The 23,256-nt window shown below is 45.6% G+C and overlaps 1 protein-coding gene across 2 annotated transcripts; it reads right to left on the bottom strand.

Moving 5' to 3' along the window:
- Positions 1 to 39: 39 nt before the first annotated feature.
- Positions 40 to 23,165, bottom strand: klhl32 (kelch-like family member 32). 2 transcript variants are annotated; one of them, XM_084026199.1, is made up of 11 exons: positions 23,019 to 23,165; positions 21,347 to 21,477; positions 19,057 to 19,234; positions 15,263 to 15,370; positions 10,852 to 10,950; positions 8,463 to 8,678; positions 5,151 to 5,877; positions 4,978 to 5,036; positions 2,959 to 3,151; positions 1,281 to 1,375; positions 40 to 1,156 (listed from the first exon to the last, which is right to left on the bottom strand). In XM_084026199.1, the coding sequence occupies exons 2-11, from the start codon at positions 21,367 to 21,369 to the stop codon at positions 995 to 997; spliced, it is 1,860 nt and encodes a 619-aa protein (XP_083882325.1). In that variant the 5' UTR covers positions 21,370 to 21,477; positions 23,019 to 23,165; the 3' UTR covers positions 40 to 994. The 2 variants fall into 2 exon arrangements, with proteins under 2 accessions (XP_083882325.1, XP_083882324.1); XM_084026198.1 differs by having other exon boundaries at positions 19,057 to 19,237.
- Between the last annotated feature and the right edge of the window lie 91 nt (positions 23,166 to 23,256).

The raw sequence follows: 23,256 nt of genomic DNA on the forward strand, positions 1-23,256 counted from the left end.
TCTGAAAATGTGTCATATATTTATATATTCTTTCAGACACAAACGGTTTTGTACAGAGAGAGGGGTTGTGCAGAAAGACGTGTTCTTTCTTTTGGTTAAAGTAGTTTTTGGAAATCTGCACAGCGTTGTGTTGTGATATTTAGATACTTTTAGAGACGTCCTCCGAATGATGACAGACATTCGTTTGAACAAAACAGTCTTAGGTCCTGAGCAACGTCACACTCACTTACACAGGTCGACAACATACAGGCATACAGTAGTGTGTCGCTGCTGATGCAGACAAATCCCGTCATTTTACCTTTTTTAGTTGAATTTTAAGAATGGCATGATTATTTATGCACTGATGAGCTTCAGGCTCCCGACAACTCAAACTAACTTCAAAATGCATGCGAGTCAAAACAGGCTTTTTCCTCTATATCTTGAATAAACATCCTGCAAATGTTTTTCAGGCCACCAAAGTGATAATAGAGGTTGAGTGAAAATGTACAGATTTTAGCTAGAAAAGCTCTTGCAGCCCTTTAATGCGTTACAAAGAGGACTGAGCAATTCCGTTATGTCCGCTTCCCACAAGTCACTTATTGGTAATGGGATTGGCATTTTGTTTCTGTCTTTTTAGGGAATTCTAATCCCTCAGGAGTTATAGTTTTTCTTAACTCGTTTCGCCGGACATTGTGATGGTGTCTCAGCCTTTGGGGAAATACAACAGATATGCTGTATTATTGTGACAGCTGCTTGTTCCTTTTCCAGTTTCCTAGGAGCTTACAGAATAACACGGCCCCTTGCAGAAAGTATTGTCATTACATTTTTTTGTCTCAAAGAAATCCCTGCACACGTGTGACGTGAGATGGCAGATTCCAATATGATTGCTATGATCGGGTATATTATTTTGTCAGCCACGCTCACAAATACTGCCGGTCCAGAGTTGAGTCGAGGCTCCTCCATTGTCTGGTTATGCGTTGTTTTCTGACGGGTTTCTTTTGTGCTTGCCGGTGGTTTAAACGGCACCTATCCTGTGATGGGGTACTTGTAGAGTCTGGAGGTTTGGGCAGGTGAAGTAAGGAGCAGGGAGGAAACAAGCGGCTATCCCATTGGAGGCGAATGGCAGTGTTGGTCCGTAGAAAACCTCCTCCTTCCCCTCTGTGCTCAGATCCAGGACCTGGAAACAGGTGCATTGAAACAAATCTTATCACTGGCTATTTTAGTAGTAGTTCACTGTATGACCATATTATCAGTAGAATTCCTGTATTCACAACGCTACACCTGAAAGCCTCATCTCTCACCTGAATGCACGCCAGAGGCTCGTTGGTCCAAATGGAGTATCCTCCAACCACATAGATCCTGTCATCGTGGACGGCCACTCCGGACTCGTTTTGACCTGGGGAGGACAGAGCCCACACAATGCTTCACTGTGCCACGCAGAGGGCATTCTGACAATATGACTTCCATGTCCCCCCCCCCCCCCCGGGGAGGCGCAGAGGGAGATAAATAGAGAAAGATGGGGGTGGGGGGGGGCAAGGGCGAGAGAGCGTACCGAGAGACGAGATTGAGCTCCCCCCGTTCTTTTTCCCGTGACTTTGCCTCAAACTTTTTCCGCAGATATCACAGGAGGGAAGAACAAAAGAGGAAAGTCATACGGGAGCAGAGAAGGAGGGAGGAATAGTAAAGTCACCTGAACTTTAAACCACGCAAGCCTTCATTGAAGACGTGATGTGAGTGAACACCACCACATCCTACAGCATGTGCACGGTGGATTGCGTCTGGAGTGCCTCTGGGTCTGTGCTGGTGGAGGTGGTACTCCATCCCACCTCCACCAGCCTGGAGGCTATAGATGCAGCATGCCCCACAGGTCCAACGTAGGGATGTATGTGTTTTCATTGTATAGATCACCCTGCCGCCTACTCATAACCAGCAGGGAGGCGTTATGTGTTGTGTTTTTATCTAATGAGAGGAGGATGAAGCAGAGAGCTTTACTCAGCCTATGTTTACTAAGTACCATGTATGGATCAATTTAAAATGTGCCTCAAGGCCCTTGAAAACAACACCATACACTCTAAATAAGCCATATTCAAAGTTAGAATGGAAAATTACTTCAACAGTCATTGCATATTGATTTAAATGTGGCTTAATCCTGATTGGTGCACAGAATGATGTGACATTATCTTTTTTTTTAAGCAGATCATCTCTAACTTTGACATCGTGCTTTTGTATAGGACGAAAGGAGTCACATGATAGTTCCCCCGGGGATCATCACAACCAAAGACCCCTCTCATATACAAGAAGTCATTTTATCCATTGTTGATGTAAAAAAAAAAAAATATCGCTTTAAAACATCTCTTCCAAACCTGAAAGTGTTTGTTCGAGAGCTAAAGGTGCTTAAGAGCCACAACGGGCAATTTCACCTGTTATTTTCCCCAAACGGCAGTGACATAATGGGTGTTTCAAGGGCTGCAACACTTTTAATTTACATAATGTGTCGGTTTACGTAAGGTTGCATGTGGTGACAAGAATCAGCCATTTCTGCCCCCCCCCCCCCCCCCCCCTCGGTGGCCAGAGCTCCTGTGTGTAAACTGGTTTTCTAGCAGCGTGTGCAGCGTCTCAATTAGACAGGATCATCTTCTCTGCTGATTCACCAGTTAAAGCGTTAGTTCGACCTTTTGGGAAATACACTTGGATGATAGAAACGGGGGGGGAGCAGCCAGTTTTTGTGCTTAGCTAAGCTTCCCGACTAGACCTTTTATATTTAACATGCAGACATGAGAGCGGGATCAATCCTCTCATCTAACTCTGAGCAACACGGTGCCTTTCAAACTATTCCTATAAATGAATAACTGTTGGAACCTAACAAGCTATTTTTGCAGCATTTTTCGAGTAACGTCCACCTATGCCCCCCACCCCACTATACGTTTGGAAGCGTATGCATGGTCACGGTCACATGTGCGGGGTCTCCACTTTGCCCACCGGTGAGGAGGCTGAAGGAGCAGCGCGTCCACTGGTCCAGGTCCATGTTGTAGGAGTCGATGTGGCGGACCAGGATGCGGTCGTTGTTGTAGTCCAGGTCGTTCCCACCGAGCACGTAGAGCTGCCTCCTTACCGCCGCCATGACGTGGTAAACTCGCCTCTGCAACATGGGACTGCGGGCCAACCACTGGTCCTGAAAGGGAGGCGGAGGTGGTGGAGAATGGGGGGGGGGGGGAGCAGATGGAGGGGAAGAAAGAAGGAAGAAAATGACTCGATGCAGGTGAGGGAGAGGGAGGGAGGACGAAATGGAGAGGGTGGGAAGGGAAGGAGGATGAATAAGAAGATTAATATTTAAGCATATCCATGCATGGGTAATTGATGTATGCTCAGCGCTAGATAAATAACGTGACACTGGAACTCTGGTTTGTACTAATGACTTCCCTCCCTATTTCTAATCATATGTTTCAGCCACTCCATTTTACACCGAGGATCCCTGCTCATTTCACTAAGTGTGTGGAAGCTTATTTTGTGTCAGTGTGTGTGTGTGTGTGTGTGTGTGTGTGTGTGTTTGATTTGAGGCAGAGAATGAGTGTGTGTGTGTGTGTGTGTGTGTCTGCTGGGAGCTGACGGGTGGCCATCTGTTGAGGGTAGAGTGGGTGGGGGGTTGCTGTTGCTCTGGCAGGTGAATGTAGATTCATGGTGAATACAAATGAGACCCGCTCCCTCTTCCCTTTCACTCGCTCCTCCGCCCCCCTCGCCTCCACGCCACAACGTGTACAAACACAGACCCATATGGATGTGCGCCTCGCGCGTATATACACGCCGCATACCTCCACACTATATGCGGCCTCGCCAAGACGCAGCCCTCTTTAACAGCTGCCTCGTAAACGTACACAAGCAAGCAACTGCAGCTGGCTACATTCCACTACAGTTAACTGGGAGTACTGCAAATACAGAAATGCTATTTAATTCTCAGGATAAAAGGTTGTACAGGTGATATTGGGAGGATTTACATTAAATCACAGACGCAGTGCTTTACTGTGGGTTAGAGCCGTAGAGTTACACATCTTCCTCGTTGTCATTGGTTTCCATTAATTTCCATATGGTGTAAAAGTCAATTAGCAGACTCTTGACACCTGCCTTTTGTGTAATCCATCACAGCGTACGTAATCTTTTCTGAAAAAAGGCCATTATTATTGTGCCTTTGACGCTTGGTGTCGTCTTTTTTTTTTTTTTAATTCGGTGCACGGAGAAGGGAGAGCAGTCTAAAACCATAGCAACACTTGTGGTTCTGAGAACATCGGAGCAACACGTTTGTGGTAGACTCCGATGACTGGTAGCACCGTTGCCAGTTTGCAAGCTGCTCCAAACGTCTGTGGAAATTCATGAAGAAACTATTTTTAGTGTCTTGATCCGACTGCTGATTGTACACCCTGATGACAACAAACCGAAACACTTGGCAGTAGAGTTTTGGTAAATACCACAAGTGTTGATGACGTTTTTTGACTCATGACGCTCAATGATGAAAAAATGTCTTATTTAGTATTTGGTTGTACTTAGCTCCATCCTCTCGTGTCACTTCTGGTTGCAAAAAAAAACCAAGATGGTGATGGCAAATGTGTAAACAGACAGTCATCTATACACAGAGACACGTTACGCCATTACTTCACTTTTAGTTAGTTTCTGGCCACCTGGTGATTGTATGTCTCATATTTTATATATTAATTTATATATTATATATTAAATAGTTAGCTGCTAAAATGCTTCACACCTTTGCTAACTTTATCTTATGATGCTGGGTAGCAGGCCGTAAAACAAAGACAGTGAGCCTAAAGATGCCAAAAAGCTCCATGAAGTGAAGGGAACAGTAGAGTTTGATGATAAACCTGTGTGGGTCTGTCGCAACGAGCAAAAGCCTTTTGCATTATGTGGTAATTGAAAATATGGATTCAGGCAGCTTCCCATGATGAGAACACACTGCGTTGTTTAATTCAGTGAAAGTGTAAGATCTTCAGGTACCTGTTCTGGGTCGTACACCATCAGCCGATTCTGGTACTGAGCTGTGTTCGTCACCCCGCCTGCAACACAAACCGAGAACACCTTTTCTCAGAGAGCAGGAGATCATGTGCATGAAGCAGTGTGTAATCTGGGATGTGAGAGTGCGTGAGTCCGTCCTCTTTATCACTGTATACCTGAGACCCAGAGCAGGTTGTCGGCCACGCAGCCGGCGTGGCAGGACAGCGAGCGGTCGAAGGGCTGGACAAACATCCACTTGTTCCTCTTGGGACAGTAGCGCTCCACCGAGGGCAGCACCTGCCTCAGCTCGTTCCTGCCCCCCACCGCGTACAGGTACTGGCCCAGCACGCCCAGGACAAAGTGTTCTCTGCAGGCCTTCATGGGGGCGATCTCGGTCCAACAGTTGCCCCTGGAGTCGTATCGACAAGCGGTCCTTACAGCACACGTCCTCCCGGTGGCGTGCTCCACCTCCCCGCCCACAACAAACAGGAAGTTCCCCATTACGGCCACGCAGTGGTGGCTGCGCCCAGTGGGCATGGGCGCCAGCTCGCTCCAGTTCGACCCCCCCGCGACGCGCACGTGCTCCTGCGCGGCCGGGTTGAAGTAGCGCAACTCCCTGACTCTGCTCACCTCCCGCTTCCTCCCGCCGGCTATGTAGAGGGTGAGGGACTGGAAGCGAGGCCTGGTGCGGGCCGACTGGCGGAGGGGCTGGGCGAACGTGGCGTGGTGGTAGTCCAGGGCCTCCTCCACCAGGGCGGCAGCGGTGGGGCTGGACTGAACCAGAGAGTGGCTCCGGGCGAGGTGGTGCAGCGTGGGGACGTCCATCAGGCCATAGCGGACGTGTTGGAGGAGATCATCAGCATACTGGTAGCGGCAGTCGTGTTCCAGCCACAGAACGACCAACTAGAGGCAGACGGAGGAACAAACGTAATTAAAATAGAGTAGAACGGACTTTTCCATTAGAATCAACGTAGCAGGATGGTTTTTATGTGTACCTTTGACAACCGTTGGGCACTTCTGTAAAACTAAACAGATACTTCAGGGCCCTTTAACTTGTGCTGTCACCATGACAACTAACAACTATCGCCATTTTCTTTTGTACTTGTCAAATGACAACAGAAACAGTTCACCGTTCTACTCCTATTGTTTTTTTAATGTTATCAACAATCATTCCCACTATCATAAAGAAAGTAAAGATAAATTAGTTGCATACAATTAAATTTATTACACTTAACACAACATTTTTAGCCTAATATTTGCCTTTCTGTTGTGTGCCAAAGATATTTTGAATGTATAATTTGATGTATGCATGACAAATGTATTAATCTAATGGCTTAATTGGCAGTATACTGTCTTAAATTATTTGTGCTTTGCCTCTTTCGGTTATTATTGATAAAAACGAGTCGAACCAAATCAGTTCTGTTTTTTTTCTAAGTCAAGGGCGAAGGCCCGAAGGTAATATTAATAATGCTTGTTTTTAACATTAACAAGGTTCTGCCTCCTTTTTAACATTTACAACGTTCAGTGAGAGACAGCATGAAGTCAGTATGAAAAGAATGAAAGATTAAAGGAATAAGTGTGTGTGTGTGGGGGGGGGGGGGGCGCTGAGAGAATCTAAGAAAAAAAGAAGAAAACAGAGCGTAGGACTGCTAATCAGAATTACTTTTCCAGACACCTAGGCTATTATGGAAAGACTGAGGCATGCCCGCACTGCATCATTACTTGCCAACACACAAGCACAAGAATTTATTAATCAGCTGCATTCAATATACAGACTGTAAATATCCACAGGCACCTTCCTTTGTTTAATGCAGGCGGACGGGGTTGCAGAGAATTTAATTGAACTTGAGAGCGGTGGAAGGTTATTTAGTTGCAATGAGGTGTGAATGTGGGCGAGATGACTAGAGATCACTGATAGCATTATCGGGAAAACAAAGTGTTTGTTTTTTTAACCTAATCTGTGCCGTCGGAAAGAGTATAGTGGTATATATATATAGTATAGCATAGCAGGATGAAGACATATTGTTGTGAGACCAGGACGACCACGGACAAAATCCTGCAAAATTCACAGCATCACACCTAAGAATCTAAACACAGCATTTGGTGTATGATGTGTGTGTTGAAGCTCTCCCTTTATTTCCCCTCCAATCCGCTCTAATGATGTGAATATGCAAGAAACATGCAAGTCAGGGTTGTGTTTTTGTGGTATCTGTGCCACTCTCCTGTCTCCACCTTCCTTCCCCTCGATCGCTCCCCCGCCTCTCTCCTCCTCATTGCTCTGAAGTGACAGTATGTGTGTATTTTTGAGCATGTGTGTGTGTGTGTGTGTGTGTGTGTACTACGGCAGCTGACTGTGAAGGTCATGCTGCATCACGCAACTTCCTTAGGGCACAGAATAAATCAACTCCTCCCTCCTTCCCCTACGCGCTGAAAGAGAAAGTGAGAGAGTGCGTGAGTGTGTGTGTGTGTGTGTGAGAAAGGGAGGGTAAGAGATAGTGAGGGAGGGAGGGAGGGAGGGAGAGAGAGGTAAGGGGAGGGGGGAAGCTACCGAAAGGCATTGCGAAGGATGGCAAGAAAGAAGAGCGAGAGAGGGGGGAAAAACAAAGCCAGAGAAAATGTGATTTCCAGAGCGTGAGAGACTCTAAGAAAACTAGCAAGTGACGATGATTGACTGCCAAGCTATGTCGGTCCGGTATTGGCGTGCAACCCCCCCCTCCCCCCCAATTTTCGGACGACGGCCCCCGCTTGCCGTTCGCTTCCGTCTGATACCCAAATTAACCTTCTGGGCGAAGTGAAGGAGGCCCAAAGCAGCCTAATCAGAGGCTGATTATGGCGGCGGCGGCTGGCTAAAGGGTCAGGGTAATTGTGCCATCAGAGGCCTGATTGTTTTCAATCAGACCGGCGGCCGAGTGACAGCTGGGGGATTGGGGCCCTGATGGAGCCGCGGTGGGCCTAATCAGAGAAGAGAAGGGGAGAAAGACAGAGAGGGAGAGAGATCCGAGGGGGGGGAGGGACGGAAGGGGGAGGCTGATTGGTGCAAATGAACAGTCAAAACAGTAAGTCTCCACGCCGCAGGAGACTACCATCCTGGCAGTTCATGGCACGTGCACGCTCGCACGGATGCATGGACCGGCGCGCGTCCGATTGAGTCCGTCACGCGTGCACATAGTCCGAAAACGTCCTCGCGCATTCCCTCATTAATGTAAACAAACAGTGTGAGATGCAGCTGGTTTGTCAGCGTTTCATTTGTGTTGTTTATCAGTCTGCGAGCGTGCTGCGTATTGTGTTGTATCGCTGTGAGCGCGTGTGTTGTATACAGAACAGTTTGGCGCCAACGTGCAATTTGTTCACATTTACAAGTTGAGATGATTGATCTCTGCACTTTAACACATTAACAGAGAATCCAGAAGCCTCTACTGTAGATGGAAAAGCTGTGACCACACACACACACACACACACGCACACACACACACACACACTTTTAGTACCTTCCATATCTCCTCCTCGCTCAGTGAGGTGAGGCGGTCGCTCTTCAGCACCTCCCTGAGGAGGCGGTAGGGCAGCTGCAGGGCCTCGTCCTGCCTGCTCTGGCTCAGCTCAGACAGATGCTCCACCAGGAAGCTCACCACGGCCTCTTCTAAGGCGGGGAGGTGGAACAGGTCGGCCACGCGGTACAGCTCCAGGTAGTTCACACTGCTCAGTTCCTCCAGGGCGAATACATAAAACACACCAATGAATGCAGGCATTCACCATAAATGTTCCCTACTTCCAAGCAGAAAAGATGACATCCCTGATTTAGTTTGAATTTCAGATCGTATTTCCTTTCTCTTTATATTGATTTATTTAAATGTAAAATAAGATGTCTTGTCTTGTTCTCAACCCACATAAATGGGTTGGATGTACATGTGTAAGTGACACTCACACACACACAGTATGTGTTCATTAACTGTGGGTTGATTTCAATATCATAGTAAAATGATAACATTACAGACACCAAATGTAGAGACGGAAATAAAGAGAGGAAGGAAACGAGGCCCGACTGGTGGATTAAGACTGCCATCTTCTGGCTGTCCTTCAGCACACACAGTGCAAACATGCATCAGCTTATACCTCAACCTGTAATAACATAAACCTTCATAGTGGATCAGCCATTTACGTTTTTTCAAACTAGAGAGTACGGCTGCAACTATAATTTTACGAGAAAAAAACTAAATAAATTAAAATATAATGTGTACTTTTATAGAAAAAAAAGATCTGAATCAGGATTGAAAACAAATTAGATTAAATGTCTTCATTGAATATTAGAAAGATCATTATTGTGACGCTATCACATATACATACCAGTCAAAACGTGTCTATAATTTTACCGCCATGCACAGCAAGTGTACCATCGATCAGTTCTTCACTATTCCAATTAACTGAATTCCACTCATCAGTATCCATCATATTGGAGTTGGATGAGCCTGACTGATACATCTGATTTCCAATCAGTTGGTGCAGGGTGTTATTGGGAAATCAATGTTATTGGTCCGGCCTTACTGCCGACTATGCACTCTAACCACATACCAAATAAAGCGGTCAGCTGACATGTGTTCCGCAGACAAGGTTGTTTAGCAGGTAAAGAGATGAACAAACCGCGACATCAATGACGGTATTCGGGAGTTTGTTGTGTATGTGTTTATCTGTTTATAGTGAGCTACAGCCCCATCACTGCATAACGATGGAAATGACACTTTTGCAACCACCAGATGGCACATTTTAGCTACGCTGACTATTGTGATGTATAGACTCGGATGGTAAAATACACTATGAAAAAACATGACCGTCTGTTGGCAGGGATTTGAGATGCACAACATTTCCAGGCAAACATATAAAACCGTGTATCAAAATTCCTCCGGGTGGATCTGCTCTGCAGTAACCCCAAGCCGATTTGTCTTTATCTGCAGCAGCTTTTGGCTGCACACCCGGAGGCCAGGAGGCTGACTTCTCCTCTGTTCAAACAGATCCATCTTGGCCTCTGTTATAAAATACATCAAACGAGCAGCAGGCAGGCCTAGTCCTCCAACACTGAAGTGTCCTTGAGCTGCACGCTGAATCTGCACCGACTCGAGAGTTTCAGTCTCCGACTGCCGCTGACCTTTGACCTCGCTGTGGAGGAGCGCTCACAAGACCGTTAATCACGGGAGATGGGACGTTATTGGATTCTAGTACATGAATTACTTTTGACATCGGACTTTGCAGTGATGTTCGCTTGAAGGAATAGTTTAACAACAAATGAGTGGAATTGCCAAAATCAGAGCAAGCCTTGTTTCTTCCCTGGTGATAAACAATGTTCATTTACACACCACTATAATCTGGGTTTTGGAGTTTACGGTCTGTCGTTTGTGAATAGGATTTTTCCAAAAGAAATCTGGACTCTTTGGCCTGTAAACATCTTAACCGGATTTCTGTCATTGCGTTATATTTTCAAAAAACACACAGGATGAGGTTGAACATTATAATGTTGCTACAGGTAACATGTAGTGTATATCCACCATAATCCCAATGCAAGGGGCACTTAATACCATAACCTGTATACCCCGGATCACACTGCTCTATTGTTTGTCTGAATGGGTATAATTATTGGTTTCTAGTGCAGATGAGAATTGGATTATGATACTAATGCAATACATGTGACTGTTCCTGAGTGGAACTTCATGAACACAATTCCTATTGACCTGATGGGACCTCTGTCTCTCTGTCTCTCTGTGTGTGTGTGTGTGTGTGTGTGTGTGTGTGTGTGTGTGTGTGTGTGTGTGTGTGTGTGTGTGTGTGTGTGTGTGTGTGTGTGTGTGTGTGTGTGTGTGTGTGTGTGTGTGTGTGTGTGTGTGTGTTTACCTGGATGAGGTAGTGGGAGCAGAGACTGAGGAGCTCCAGCAGCTGAAGGTGGCTGCCGGCAGACAGAACGTCCTGGATCACGGTCGGCTCCAGCAGGATCTGTCCAGAAATAAACAAGGTCACTCACTGCAGCTTTGTTACAGATATTCATGGTCCTCAGAGGATGAAGTGTTCTGACTTTGGTGAACCCTTGACTTGTCCTCTAGCGCCACCAGAGGTTTTACGCTTTGGGTTTTTCAGTGAAACATCTCAGCAGCTGTTGAATGGACTGTGATTACAAATACATATAAATAGAATAGGAGTAGAACAGACATTTTCCCATTCGACACAGCATAGCAGGATGGTCAGAACGGCGGCCATCTTTATGTAACATTGCCATTACGACCGTTGTAGCAGGCCAATTCCATATAAACTAAAGCCTCAGTGAAGGGAGGTTTAGCAATAACGACTAGCGGAGGAGTACTAGCATAACGAATCATAGACAGCTAGAGTAAAGGAGTCAGATTAATGTTTCATCCACACAGTCACACTGTAGTATGAACGTTGCTAATGGCAGATGAGCAACTTCGTTCGGCTTGTCTGTTAGAAGTGCAACATCATTTGCCCAGTTTCTGTTTTACCATGTAAAAAATTATCAATACCCTGGCATACTAAAAGAACCAGTGATTCAGAATGTAATTTAAAAAAATAATAATTATGAAAGCATGTGTCTGAGCTAACCCTTACATGAGTGTTTATCTAAACAGTCCATGTTCCTGGTAAAACATACTATTAATACAATTTAAATTAGTGAATAAAAATAGCGAGCTAACTAGCTAGCTTGCTAACAGCTGAGTAGTAAGCTAGCTTGCTATTTCCGCTATGCAAAAAGGCAAACATGATCGGGTTTTAGCTTTTGCACTTGTGTGGCTTCTTTGTCATATATGATAGTAAAGGTATTATTTGGTTTTGAGAAATTAAAAAGGACCATACTCTTACTCTCAAAGAAATTAATTGAAACCCTTTTTGTGGCAACTAATTTATGCTTAGTAGTAGCCAGTGATTGAGCAGGTACAGTAGTGTAACACAGCACAATATGTATCACGTATGGATCACACAAAGGATATTGGAAAATATTCAATAGCCTACATTTTGAAAACAGCTTTTTTTCGGCCTTTTATTATTAATAATAGTTTGTTCTTCAAAAAACGATCTATGTAACATTAGGGTTAAAATCAGACTCGCTTAAATTAAGTTTGAATTACATTTTGAGTCACGGAGAAGTCTGTCCGTTGCCGACGCCAGGTTATTTAAAATGTGTTAGATGATTCAACAGAGACAGGGACAATGAGTGTGGCAGATTGCAACACGTAACGAGAATTACCAATGTGCTTGAGTCACCATTATCAGCCTCCCAGCAAAGCAACATATTCCGTCAATTATTACAGCACCGATTCTGGCAAAATGCTTCCTGCTGAGCTGAAATGATCAGCTAAAAGCTTCCTTCTGTTTCCTCCATATCACCCACCCAAATGCAACATAAAGCTCTGTAATACAGCCAATTCATGGTGCTCGGCTCTCGGGAGTAGAGCCAAGTATTGTGTACTCTATGGAGGTTAAATTTGGTTTATTGTCTGCACACAAAACATAACCATGTGGTGTAAAATATTGTAGGAATCACTGGAATAATAGCCCAATCAGACAAAACATGCCCTGTGTTACCTCTCACACAGTAAACTCACCTCCTCCAAATAAAACGGTTTGGTTTTAAAGGGCAGGAACAAACCTTTGATAATCCGTTCAGCAGCACTGCCCTACATAGCCACAGAGCCGTGACAGCATCAGCAGGGAAAGTGTGAAAAATGACTTCATCATTTGTCTCCCTCGCCTCTCACTACTGTTGATACAGCAGTGGGCTGAATATTGTTATGCAGCATTCATGGGTATCAGTTTTACTTAAGCCTCCTCATTATTTATGATTTTTGAAAACAGGAAAGACAACTCCTGTTTTTTAATCATGACAGAGCAACTCTGAATTAAAAATGCCGCTTTCTTCTGATAGAAGAAAAAAAAAGGTCAGCATTTGTGTTGAATCATATGCTTTGCTGCATGTAAATACACATATTGTTTGCCCACTTTATTATTCATGTATTATTCATTGGAAGTCATCAAGCAATTTGTTTCCTGTCCCCTGTTACTAAAGCTACTTAGAAAAAAAATCACAGCAAGTATCAAGTATCCCCCCCCCCCCCCCCCCCCTCCGCATTTATCTGCATCTGCACATTTATCACAGTATGGCTTCCTGCCAGGTAGGTCCATTTAACCACCAGCACAATCGACGGGCTTCCTTAAGCTTAAAATATTGACATAGAAAGAAAAGCCTGCCTGCACTGAATCTCAATAAGAATAAAAAAAAGGCTTCAATCTTTGATCAACATTCAGATCAAAATTCTCTTAAATTTAGAGGAAAAATCAACTCTGCGCACCTTTTTTAAACGTTTAAAAACACGTAAACGTGAAACGTGAGCGAAAAAAAAAAAATCAATTCTCTTTATTTCTTTTCGTTGACTCAATCAGCGTCCTGGCAGGCAGCATTAACGACGCCCCAACAACGTAACTGTAATAACTGCAAGTGAACGACGCTGCTCCTCTCCACTCCAGAGGCCCGCTGCAGTCGGAGCACTTCAACCTCACGCAGCAGAAGTCGGTTTTATAACACCGTGGCAGGTTCGCCGTGTGGGAGTGGGAGTGGAGTGAACTCTTGTGTAAACCCACATTTACTGGGCGAGCTCTCACCTGGAGGAGAAGACAAAATGAAAGGAGGTAGAATATAGATGTCTTCCACACAGGACCTGACCCATGTAGGCTTCACTTCACACCTTCAGCTCGGATAAAGATTTATGTCACGTCCGCGGGTGATAACGCCGTGTGTTGACGCCGCAATGTTATTGGTTCACATGTCCGCCGTTGTCTCGTTCCTGACTTGACTTCCAGGCTGAGAGCATGCTGGCCTATGACATGTGGCTGAAGGATTTTTAGTAGGTCATTATTTACGGTGTGGGGATAAGCATATTGCCCTCATCTCATCTGCTATCATCTCTTCTGGGCAGACGGGGGCCGAGCCAACCAAAGCGGGGCGGCTTGCAAGCCTGCTGTTGACCTACTTACACTGCCCAGCCGACTCACTCTTTGCTCATTTCCACTGTGGAAATAAAATTAGGAGTAATTACAAAGTTCCTGGCCTCTCGGGTCTACTGCGTAAGCCACTAGGCTGCTTATTGGACTGAGCATCGCCGGCACGAAAAAAAGGTCAAGGACAGTTATTAGAAATGAGCACACACTTATCCTTTTTTGTTGTTGGGATGAGAGGGCAAAGACAATGAGCTCACTCACACTCACACCGTCTTGCTGCTTCAGTATGGAAATGTAATACTTCTTTACTTCCCGCCTCCTTGAATTTAATTGCGTTCTTATTCCCAGGATAATGTTCAGCAGGTGCACCACAGAGGACAGAGGAGTGACCGGTTTATGGTAAAAAAAAACAAACACGCACTGATACGGCACCTGCACACTCCGGGATAACACCGTATCCAAAGCCATGCTGCAGCTTCTACTGCTGAGATTAAAGTGTTAATCTGCAAATGCCCTGTTTTGATTTATTTTGGTGATATATTTGGCAAGTGTGAAAAGGAACGACTGTAGTGGTAGCTGTGATGTGTAACTGTAATCCTAAAGTACTCACTACTTGAGTATTTTGTTTGTGTTGTTTTTGCTTCTTTAGGCTTATATTGAACTGCATTTTAGAGGGAAATGTTGCATTTTCTACTCTTAAAGTGAACACTTTAGGTTTTCGATACGGAATTCAGAGCATATCTTTTGCCTCCACACTGCTCTCAACATGGCAACGGCTGAGCCGGTGGCTAGCAGCTAACAGTACTAACAGCACAAACGTCACAAGCAACAGCGACAGTGTGAAACAGTGAGTTTACTCGGGGAGGGGGCAGAGGATGGATGCTTCTTCCACAACAACGCCATGGGTTGGGAGGGCGTAGTCAGCGGTAACTGACCTATGAGCTCAGTGCAGGACAGCGGCCGATTGGCTAGCCAGTGGGGCACAACAGAGAGAGGCTCATGCACTAAAATGGCTTGGCAACGTAACCGACAGACACATGGAGAGGTAGACAATACTCAACGTATAATGCAAACACTTGTTTGCTGCCATTTTAGTCCTCTAAATACCATACATAAAAGCTATGAAGATAAATGGTCTTCTTATAAACCCTGAAACCAGCACCAACGTTACAATTCTGCTTACACACAATGCATCCATAATGGTTAGCTTAGCATGGCATTAGCTGGCTGCTGTTAGCTGATGGACACAGTGCTCTCTTCTGTGTCCGTTGAGCTGATGGAACCTGTTGCTCAGGCTCACCTGCCCAGTGTAGGCGAAGTCCAACGCGTGCTTCAGTCCAACGCTGGTCACTCCTTGCAGAGTCACTTCATCTGCCTCACTCTCCAACATGCACAAGCTGAACATAGCCTGTTGACCCAAACACATGGAGGTTAGCATAGGGAACGACACCACAGAGATATTTTATCTGGCATGTTCTGTCTTTGGTAAAAAACAAATGAATTAATTAATTTAATTTAATAATCAATAATAATAATATATAAAGACATTGATTCAATCATGTTTCATCCTTCCGCTCCTTCAGTGTTGCCTCAGTTGGCTGATCATGTTATATCTTTAAGTTGTTACAGCATTAACTGGCTGAGAAATCTGTTTTTTGTATGGGTGCATGATGAAAAGCTGGCAGGATAGTCAATCTAAACCTGCCAGACACAACATCCGAGAGCCCTTCTGTATTGATTAGCTGGCGTTGGCCCCGGAGATAAGCAGAAAATAAATAGCACAATCAGTACTTTCTGTTACACTGCCTCTCTGTCTTTCTCTCCGTCTGTCACGCACGCACACGCACACACACACACACACACACACACACACACACACACACGTGCACGCTCCACACTGTGAAATCAAAGCAGCGGTCGGAGCGTCTGCAGTCTGGCCCTGCTGAGCGTGAGTCCAGCTTGCCGCTCGCTAATCAAAGCTATTGACTGCTGTCACACCAGGGATGGGATGCAGAAGAGCACAGGCTCAGAGCGGTGGGTCATTTGTGGCCACGGTGAAGAGCAACTCGGCAAGGCAAGGACGGCATGGTAAGGAAACTAGCTTATATGTTTCCTCTGGGTTGTGGTGGTGGGGGAAGACGCAACATATATTGCTTTTGAAAAGTAAATCCAGCTGCTGTAGACAATTTCTTTCTCCACAGTTCCCTTGCCCAAGGATGGTGATCCAGCTAACTTGCAGTTTCACATTTAATCAAAGTAGCAGTGTGTAGCACAGTCGCTCCGCACTATCTCTACTCAGAGGCTGGTGTATAACAGCATACGACGCTTGGAAGGCCCCTCGGGCCGGCGAGGCAGTGTAGCATCTCTTTCTATCACAAAAACGACATTCATTATTCCCGAAACTCATCCATTCCTCCTCTCTGATTCATAGCGCCCATGAACTTTAGCCATGCACCGACCCCCCTCCTCTGGCAAATCTGCACTGTGAGGTTGATGTGCGAGACGGGGTCGACTCGAGGCCACGCCGGGCTTCAACCGAGGCCTGCGTATCTCTCCCCAGAGCCGGGCCCTCGTTGATTCACCACTGCGCTAATTAAAAATCCGACGGTCCACCGAGCACAGGGAGGCCCGTGGCTCGACCCGGGGTGTGATGGTGGCTAAGCTGTGGTCAGTGCGTACATAAGTGTGAAACAGGCAGACAGCTAACAGGAGTGTCTGCGTGATAGAGAGACTGCTTATGCGTGTTTGTTTCTGTGTTGGTGTGCGAGCGGAGAGGTCGAGAGGGCACCCTGGGAGCGTTTTCGCCTCAGGCACGAACGCTCCGGACTTTGGCGGAGGAGCCGAGGGAGAGCTGGTGATGACAGATGGCTCCCCTGACTCGGGATATAGATCCAGCGCAGGGACACGCTCACTGCAGTCCTTTCACATGATGCTGCAGTGTGTGTGTGTGTGTGTGTGTTGGGGGGGGCTGCAGTTAGCCTCACCTGACAGCAAAATGAATGAGTGCATGCTTGTTGTGATCATACCAGAGAGGACGTGTGACTCCCTCACACACCCTGTGAAATATTACAACATTCAGTGTGTGAAATATTATTTCTCTCACGGCCTGTGGTTGTATTTACAGGCAGGTGTAAATACAACAAATACAACAAATATTTTATATATATATATATATATATACACAACAAATATATATATATATGGAATACTAAACTATTTGTTTTTCAGGGGCCATCTGTGGTTAATAACTGAAGCTGCTCATGGTATTTTTTGCCCATTTGCCTATTAAGGCTTGACCAATATTATAACAAGAGGAATGCAAAGTTTTCGTCGGTTCATCGTGTATAACAGAAGCTTCCTTTTGGAGAAGATGAATGACTCGTAACTAATATGACCTACTTACTAATTGTACTGATATATTCTGGCATGTTTATGTATTTTGCATTTATTCCTTGCTCTCCTGACAGGGCTTCACTAATTCAGGCAGAAATTATCTTGACAATCAACTTGCTTCTGCTAATCATATGAATGAACGTATATATGACGTTTGTGTCAGCTCCAGATTCTGGAGAACGGAAAAATCCAGCCTTGTGTCAAATCATCAATAATCCCATTAAGCAAACTCAATTATCTGTGTCATAAAAACAGGGCCCAGTCTTTCCATTGGCAGCAATAGTGTTTTTGACTGTTTCTATATTACAGCACATCTAATTTGCAAGCCCATCGATCTGTAATCCTACATCACTAATGGTGTTGCTTTCACACGCAGATTACCTTCAGGTGAGTCTAAAACTGGGATCCTGGATCAATTTACAGTAACGCATTATCAAATCAAGCTACAAAACTATACAGTCCATATTAATATAGCAATGTTAGGTTAAAGCAACAAGGGAGTTTATGTCGTAGAGGTTGAACATATAGCGTTCGAGACAATAATAGCTTTGTAGATATGAGTACTGTTTTGGCTGCAGGGCAAGAAAAGATGTATCTGTGTGTGTGTGTGTGTGTGTGTGTGTGTGTGTGTGTGTGTGTGTGTGTGTGTGTGTGTGTGTGTGTGTGTGTGTGTGTGTGTGTGTGTGTGTGTGTGTGTGTGTGTGTGTGTTTTCTGCTGACAGTCCTGTGTGACGCTGGCGTGACTTGACTTGGCCGAACCTCCCCGAGCCGTCCAGCCGTCTTAGCGATGTGACGGCACTGGAGGAGGCAGGCGACACATCGAGGACAAATCTCAGGTAAACAACTCACGCTTGGTCAGGTATTTCATTACAATCACTCACGTCCACTGGGCTAGGTAATGTGTTATAATCACGGGCTATGAGTTTGTGCGTGAGAGAGTGTGAAAGAGAGAGGCTCAGAGAGAGAGAGAAGACACAGTCGCTATTCATGACACGAGGCACCTTCATCTCCTCAGTAAATGAGCTAAATGAAACCCCAGCGGTGCAGTCAGATGACAAACTGATGATAATGTCGTTAGGCCCCAACAGAGGAACAGGGGAGCACAGTGAGCTTTCTTGCTTCGTTACTGTAGCAGGCTGATCTAATAATCCGAGCGCTGGCGGTACAGTGTTGCTCGGCTCTCAGCTGGGACACGAGAGATCGGAGAGGAGCCAAAGAACAAACGGAGAACAAAAGGAAAAGATGGAGAGGAGTGAAAACCTCAACTCTCTGCTGAGAGAAGTAAAAAAATAAAAAAATAACCTACACACACAGGAGGAATAATCTCTGGGCAACTTGGACATTTAATCTGCCTCTCATTTTCAAGAGGGGATTAATTTCCTTTTCCTAATCTGCGCCGTGTCCCTAAATCAAATCTCATCTGTGCACTTTTCCCAAATCTACTGACTGCTTGAGTCAACCTTCGGCTACCTCGGTGGATTAAGTGGAATAATCGGACTGAAGCAAACACTAGGGATCCATCCAGGTGGTGATTGTGAAGGATGTCAGTGCTTCATATATTTGCACCATCTGCACATGCAAACATGACCATTCTTCTTCTTTCTTGTCTTTTTCCCCAAGGAAGCTTTTAAACCATCAAGGGGGCCTATATAGCAGTAAAACAGCTACAAAACACTTAACCGTAAAAAGTCCAGCACTCACCCTGAAGTAATCGCTGCATGCTGCCAGGACGGCTTTGTGGGCGTGGAACTTCTGCTCACCGGCCACCAGGGTGACGTCACACAGCAGGCCATCCTTCCTCTGCTGGTTGAGGGCAGAGAGGACCGAGTCCTGGTGGGACTTTGACTGACAGAGCCTCTGTCCTGTCAGCATCTCCCTACTGCTACACACACACACACACACACACACACACACACACACACACACACACACACACACACACACACACACACACACACACACGATATGTTGTTCAACTATGACTCGTAGATGACACAGAGCTGAACAAGATAAAATAATGATATTATAATAAGATAACAACTACTTTTACTGCAGGATTACTATCAGTACTTCTACTGCTACTACAACTATTTAAATATTCCAACAAGTACAGGATGAACTGCATTGAAATATAGCTAATTTGTGCTAAGCAGTAAATGTTAGCATGCTAAAAATGATCAACACATTACATTGTGTTAAATGCCAGCATGAGCATTGCCATTACGTGTTGCAGCACTTTGTTTTGTTAAGATTTCAGTCATATAGTTCTCAGTTCATTGTTACCCTGATCGTTTTATGAAGGAGCAGTCTTTCTGAATAATAATCTCATCATCTAATCCATAAATACATACATTATATGTTCATATAAATGTATAATAATGATAGAAGTCTGGGAGAACAGCAGGTGGGAGAAGGTTAATACAGGGCAATTTTATTTCTACGTACAAGGTGTATGTTCTTTTTACTATGAATGACATTTCCATTATGTCCCAACACTTATTGCCGCTCATTATTATTTGTCTCACAGTTCTGAGGTCAGATTCTTCATGGCGGGTGAGACAAACTCACTGACTACAGCCAATATATGCTGTTTTCCAACCAATGTTAAGTCTCTCAGCTTACACCCATCCGTCAGCAAAAGCACGGCCCACCCTGTCCATCCAAATTCATCTCTGTCCCCTTACAGTCTCAGCCGTCACTCTGAATGCTGCTGTCTGCCAGGAGGCTTGCTCTGTCACCTTCACGGTGATGGCGCGGTAGACAGGGGAAATAATGAGTGGGTGGGTGCATGTGTGTGTGCACTACGGGCCAGAGGTAGGATGAATGATGAGTCAGGCTGTATGTTTGCTCGTTGGAGGGAAGCCGGAGGAAAAGAGCCAAAGGAGGAAAAGGCCAGTGTTGCCGTGCTGGATGAGAGGGAAGGGAAATGAAAGGATTTAGAGAGAGAGAGAGAGGGAGAGAGAGAGAGAGAAGCTGGGTGAGGATTTGAGCAGGAATGGCCGAATGCGTCAAAATATAAAGATGAAAATATTACTTTGTAACTTCAAGCGGTTTGGAGCTGTAGACTGTGATTGTATGGTGTACATGGCAGAGGCCAAAGGTCAAAATCACAGCAGCACTGGCAGAGACGGTTTCCTCATAATGCAGCCAACAGCAGATTTTTCTAGACTCTCCTCGCCCATGCCTGTCTCAAACACGCTCATCCAAGCTCAAACCAAATCCATTGGATTGGACGTCAGTGTGACAACAGCATTGTCAGCAGCGAGCACTGCTTTCCCCGTACCACCTCCGGGCAGTTGCTTAAAATCCGAAGCGTGGCGGTTGACGAAAACCAGTAACAAGTCGACCTTCCAACACAGTGTCGCCTGTGTAGTCTGCTATCCCTCGCTCATCTGTGCCACGAAATCACACAAATGAGCCACGCCATTGCACGAGCGTGGACACTGGATTTGGAGTCAATCTCAGAAATGCCATTCTGCCTCGCTAAATGTGCACATGTGCACCATATCCACGGCTGACTATAATCCCCAACAAATACAAAATGCACTTATGATTGAGTAAAGTTGCTGCCCCAGCTGTTTTGAGTACTTATTTAACCTTTTATTATAAATAAATTTGTGACCCGTTTTAAAATATGTCAGTAGGAATGAATGGAGTTACAGACATTGACAGGATTGAGAAAGGTACTTAGGCTTTGGGCTTCTCATAGGATTTGTTGACACTAACAAAAAAAAAAAGCAACCATTGACCTTGTCTAACCTCCAGAAAGACAGGGGAGCCTGCACACTGGGAACGCACTTTATCGAACAAGGTATTGATCTTCCATGGATCTTCCTCAGGTGAGCTTAAAGAATAGTGCTCTCTGTCCCGTAATAGAACGGCTCTTTATCATCATTTCTTTTTTCAGCGTAGACTAGCTGACACTACTATTTCTGTTTGTGCCCTGAGCCTTGAGCGAGCGTGTATATATGTGCAGAACGGACAGACTTACCTGAGGCTGGGTTCAGAAGGCATGCCCCTCGAGAAAGGAAGAGGTGATGGTGGTGGTGGAGGTGGAGGTGGAGGAGAGGTGCTATGAGGCTCCCGGGGACTGTAGTCTGCTCACTGGGAACATGCATCAGCCTGATAGGACAGAGCAGCGCGTCACCTCAACTCAGTCAATCCACTCGACCCCGCCGCACTGTGACAGCCTCCTGTGCGACGCGCGAACGGATGCAACCGCACGTCACGCCTACTGCCCTGACTTGTCCCTTCTCTCAGCTGCCACTGGCCTTGACTTTGACCATTCTTAGCTGTTCTTTCAAGGCCTTTGTTTTTTCTCTTCATGCACAGCAACAGCCACAGGCAGCCACAGGGAAGAAACAAGCTCAGCACTTCTCCAAACAAGCTGGGAGTCCGAATTACAGCAAGTCCCTTAGGTGTAGCTACAACCTTGACATAATGTGCTACACACCTGAATCTGATACGGCTCCGTCTCCTGCGAGATAATTAACCAGCAGCACAAGAGGGGAACAGAGAGGTCAGCACGGATGCACTGAAATCCAAGCTGCTCTGGATACTCTGACTGAGATCCTACTCACTGGCTGTACAATAAAGTCGCCCCGGGTCCTCTGATGTGCCTCTATTTACACGAGGAAGTCCGCGTATGTATGGCCGCGGTTCACCTTAAGTGTGGAGGCAGGGCTGAGTGTGCAGACGGCTGCACTTGAGTGTATTCCTCAGAGAGATCTAGTTATCGATCTGTTCATGAGTGACCTTCAGACACATGGCCACAGGCAACTGCTACAGACTGATGAGGCAGAGAAGGAGCTTATGTTCCTGTGTCCAACACCACCTCCCCTCCCCAAAAAAACACAATATAAACGCTGCACACATTTCACAGCTTTACCTTAACACGGTTAACACGGTAGTTCTTGAAGCAAAATCAAGCAAATACTTGAAATCAAATCTGAAAGCCACTAGTGGACTAATATCCTATCTCTCTCTCTGTCTCTTTGATGATCTCTCTCCATCATTTTCTCTTAAAATGTCCCCAATAGGCTGCTTATGAATTGCAAATGGCATCATATTCAGCAACATATCCCACCATGGGATTAAAAAAAGTAATAATAATTCTAATTGGTACATAATGAGTAAATGACATAATTTTTGGCCTCAGAAAAGATTAAACATAATCTGGAATGTGGATATATTTAGGATGTGCTAATTACACAACAAGTAGGCCATTGTTCCCAGCAACAACAACAAAAATACACTGTAATCTCCCGACCGAAAACAAGCACGGCGCTAAATGTTGTCTTTTTTTTTTACGCACAAGGGGCAATTTAGGATTTAGCCACGGACACTATAGCGCGCAGGGGAAGTGGATGGGGAGAGACGAAGGGAGGTTTGAGTCACCAGAGATGCAGACACCGTTAATGCCTAACTGTCACTTTTCTAAAGCTCCCAGCTGTCAAAAGGTCTCCTAGCAACAGGCCAGCGCCTCGGTCCACAAACTATGGAGGACGGAGAGAAACCGCGTCCGAATACGAGCGGAATTAATCCTGTTGCGTCCATCACATGGCGCACTCGGATAATCCACGACCAACATTTCTATATGGAGCACCTTGCGGCTCGGCAGGAATGTATTGTATCCGGCTCCCTCGTGTCTTTAATGTACGCACCTCACATGAACGCGTTTCGGTCCCGTCCCCTATAGCGGCGCCGCCGTTACCGATGTCATTGAATGTCCGACGTCGTCGTCCTCGCAACGTCCGCGGCGAAGAAGTGGGTGCAGCGGCGAGCAGATGCACCCAGTTGTCGCGGACACTTTATGCACTGTAGCACCTAAATTGTTACATTATAACCCCGCCTCTACACGGCGGTCACATGCATATGGACACAGAGGGGATACAGCGCCTC

The sequence above is a fragment of the Eutrigla gurnardus genome (genome assembly GCF_963514095.1).
Source record: "Eutrigla gurnardus genome assembly, chromosome: 14".
Taxonomy (NCBI): domain Eukaryota; kingdom Metazoa; phylum Chordata; class Actinopteri; order Perciformes; family Triglidae; genus Eutrigla; species Eutrigla gurnardus.

Coding starts and splice junctions, on each gene's coding strand:
- klhl32 (XM_084026198.1), bottom strand. CDS start 21,369: ATGCCTTCTGAACCCAGCCTCAG. Junction 19,238..21,346: donor CCTTCTGAACCCAGCCTCAG/GTAAGTCTGTCC, acceptor GTGTGTGTGTAG/CAGTAGGGAGATGCTGACAG. Junction 1,376..2,958: donor CTCCTTCAGCCTCCTCACCG/GTGGGCAAAGTG, acceptor TGTCCTCCCCAG/GTCAAAACGAGTCCGGAGTG.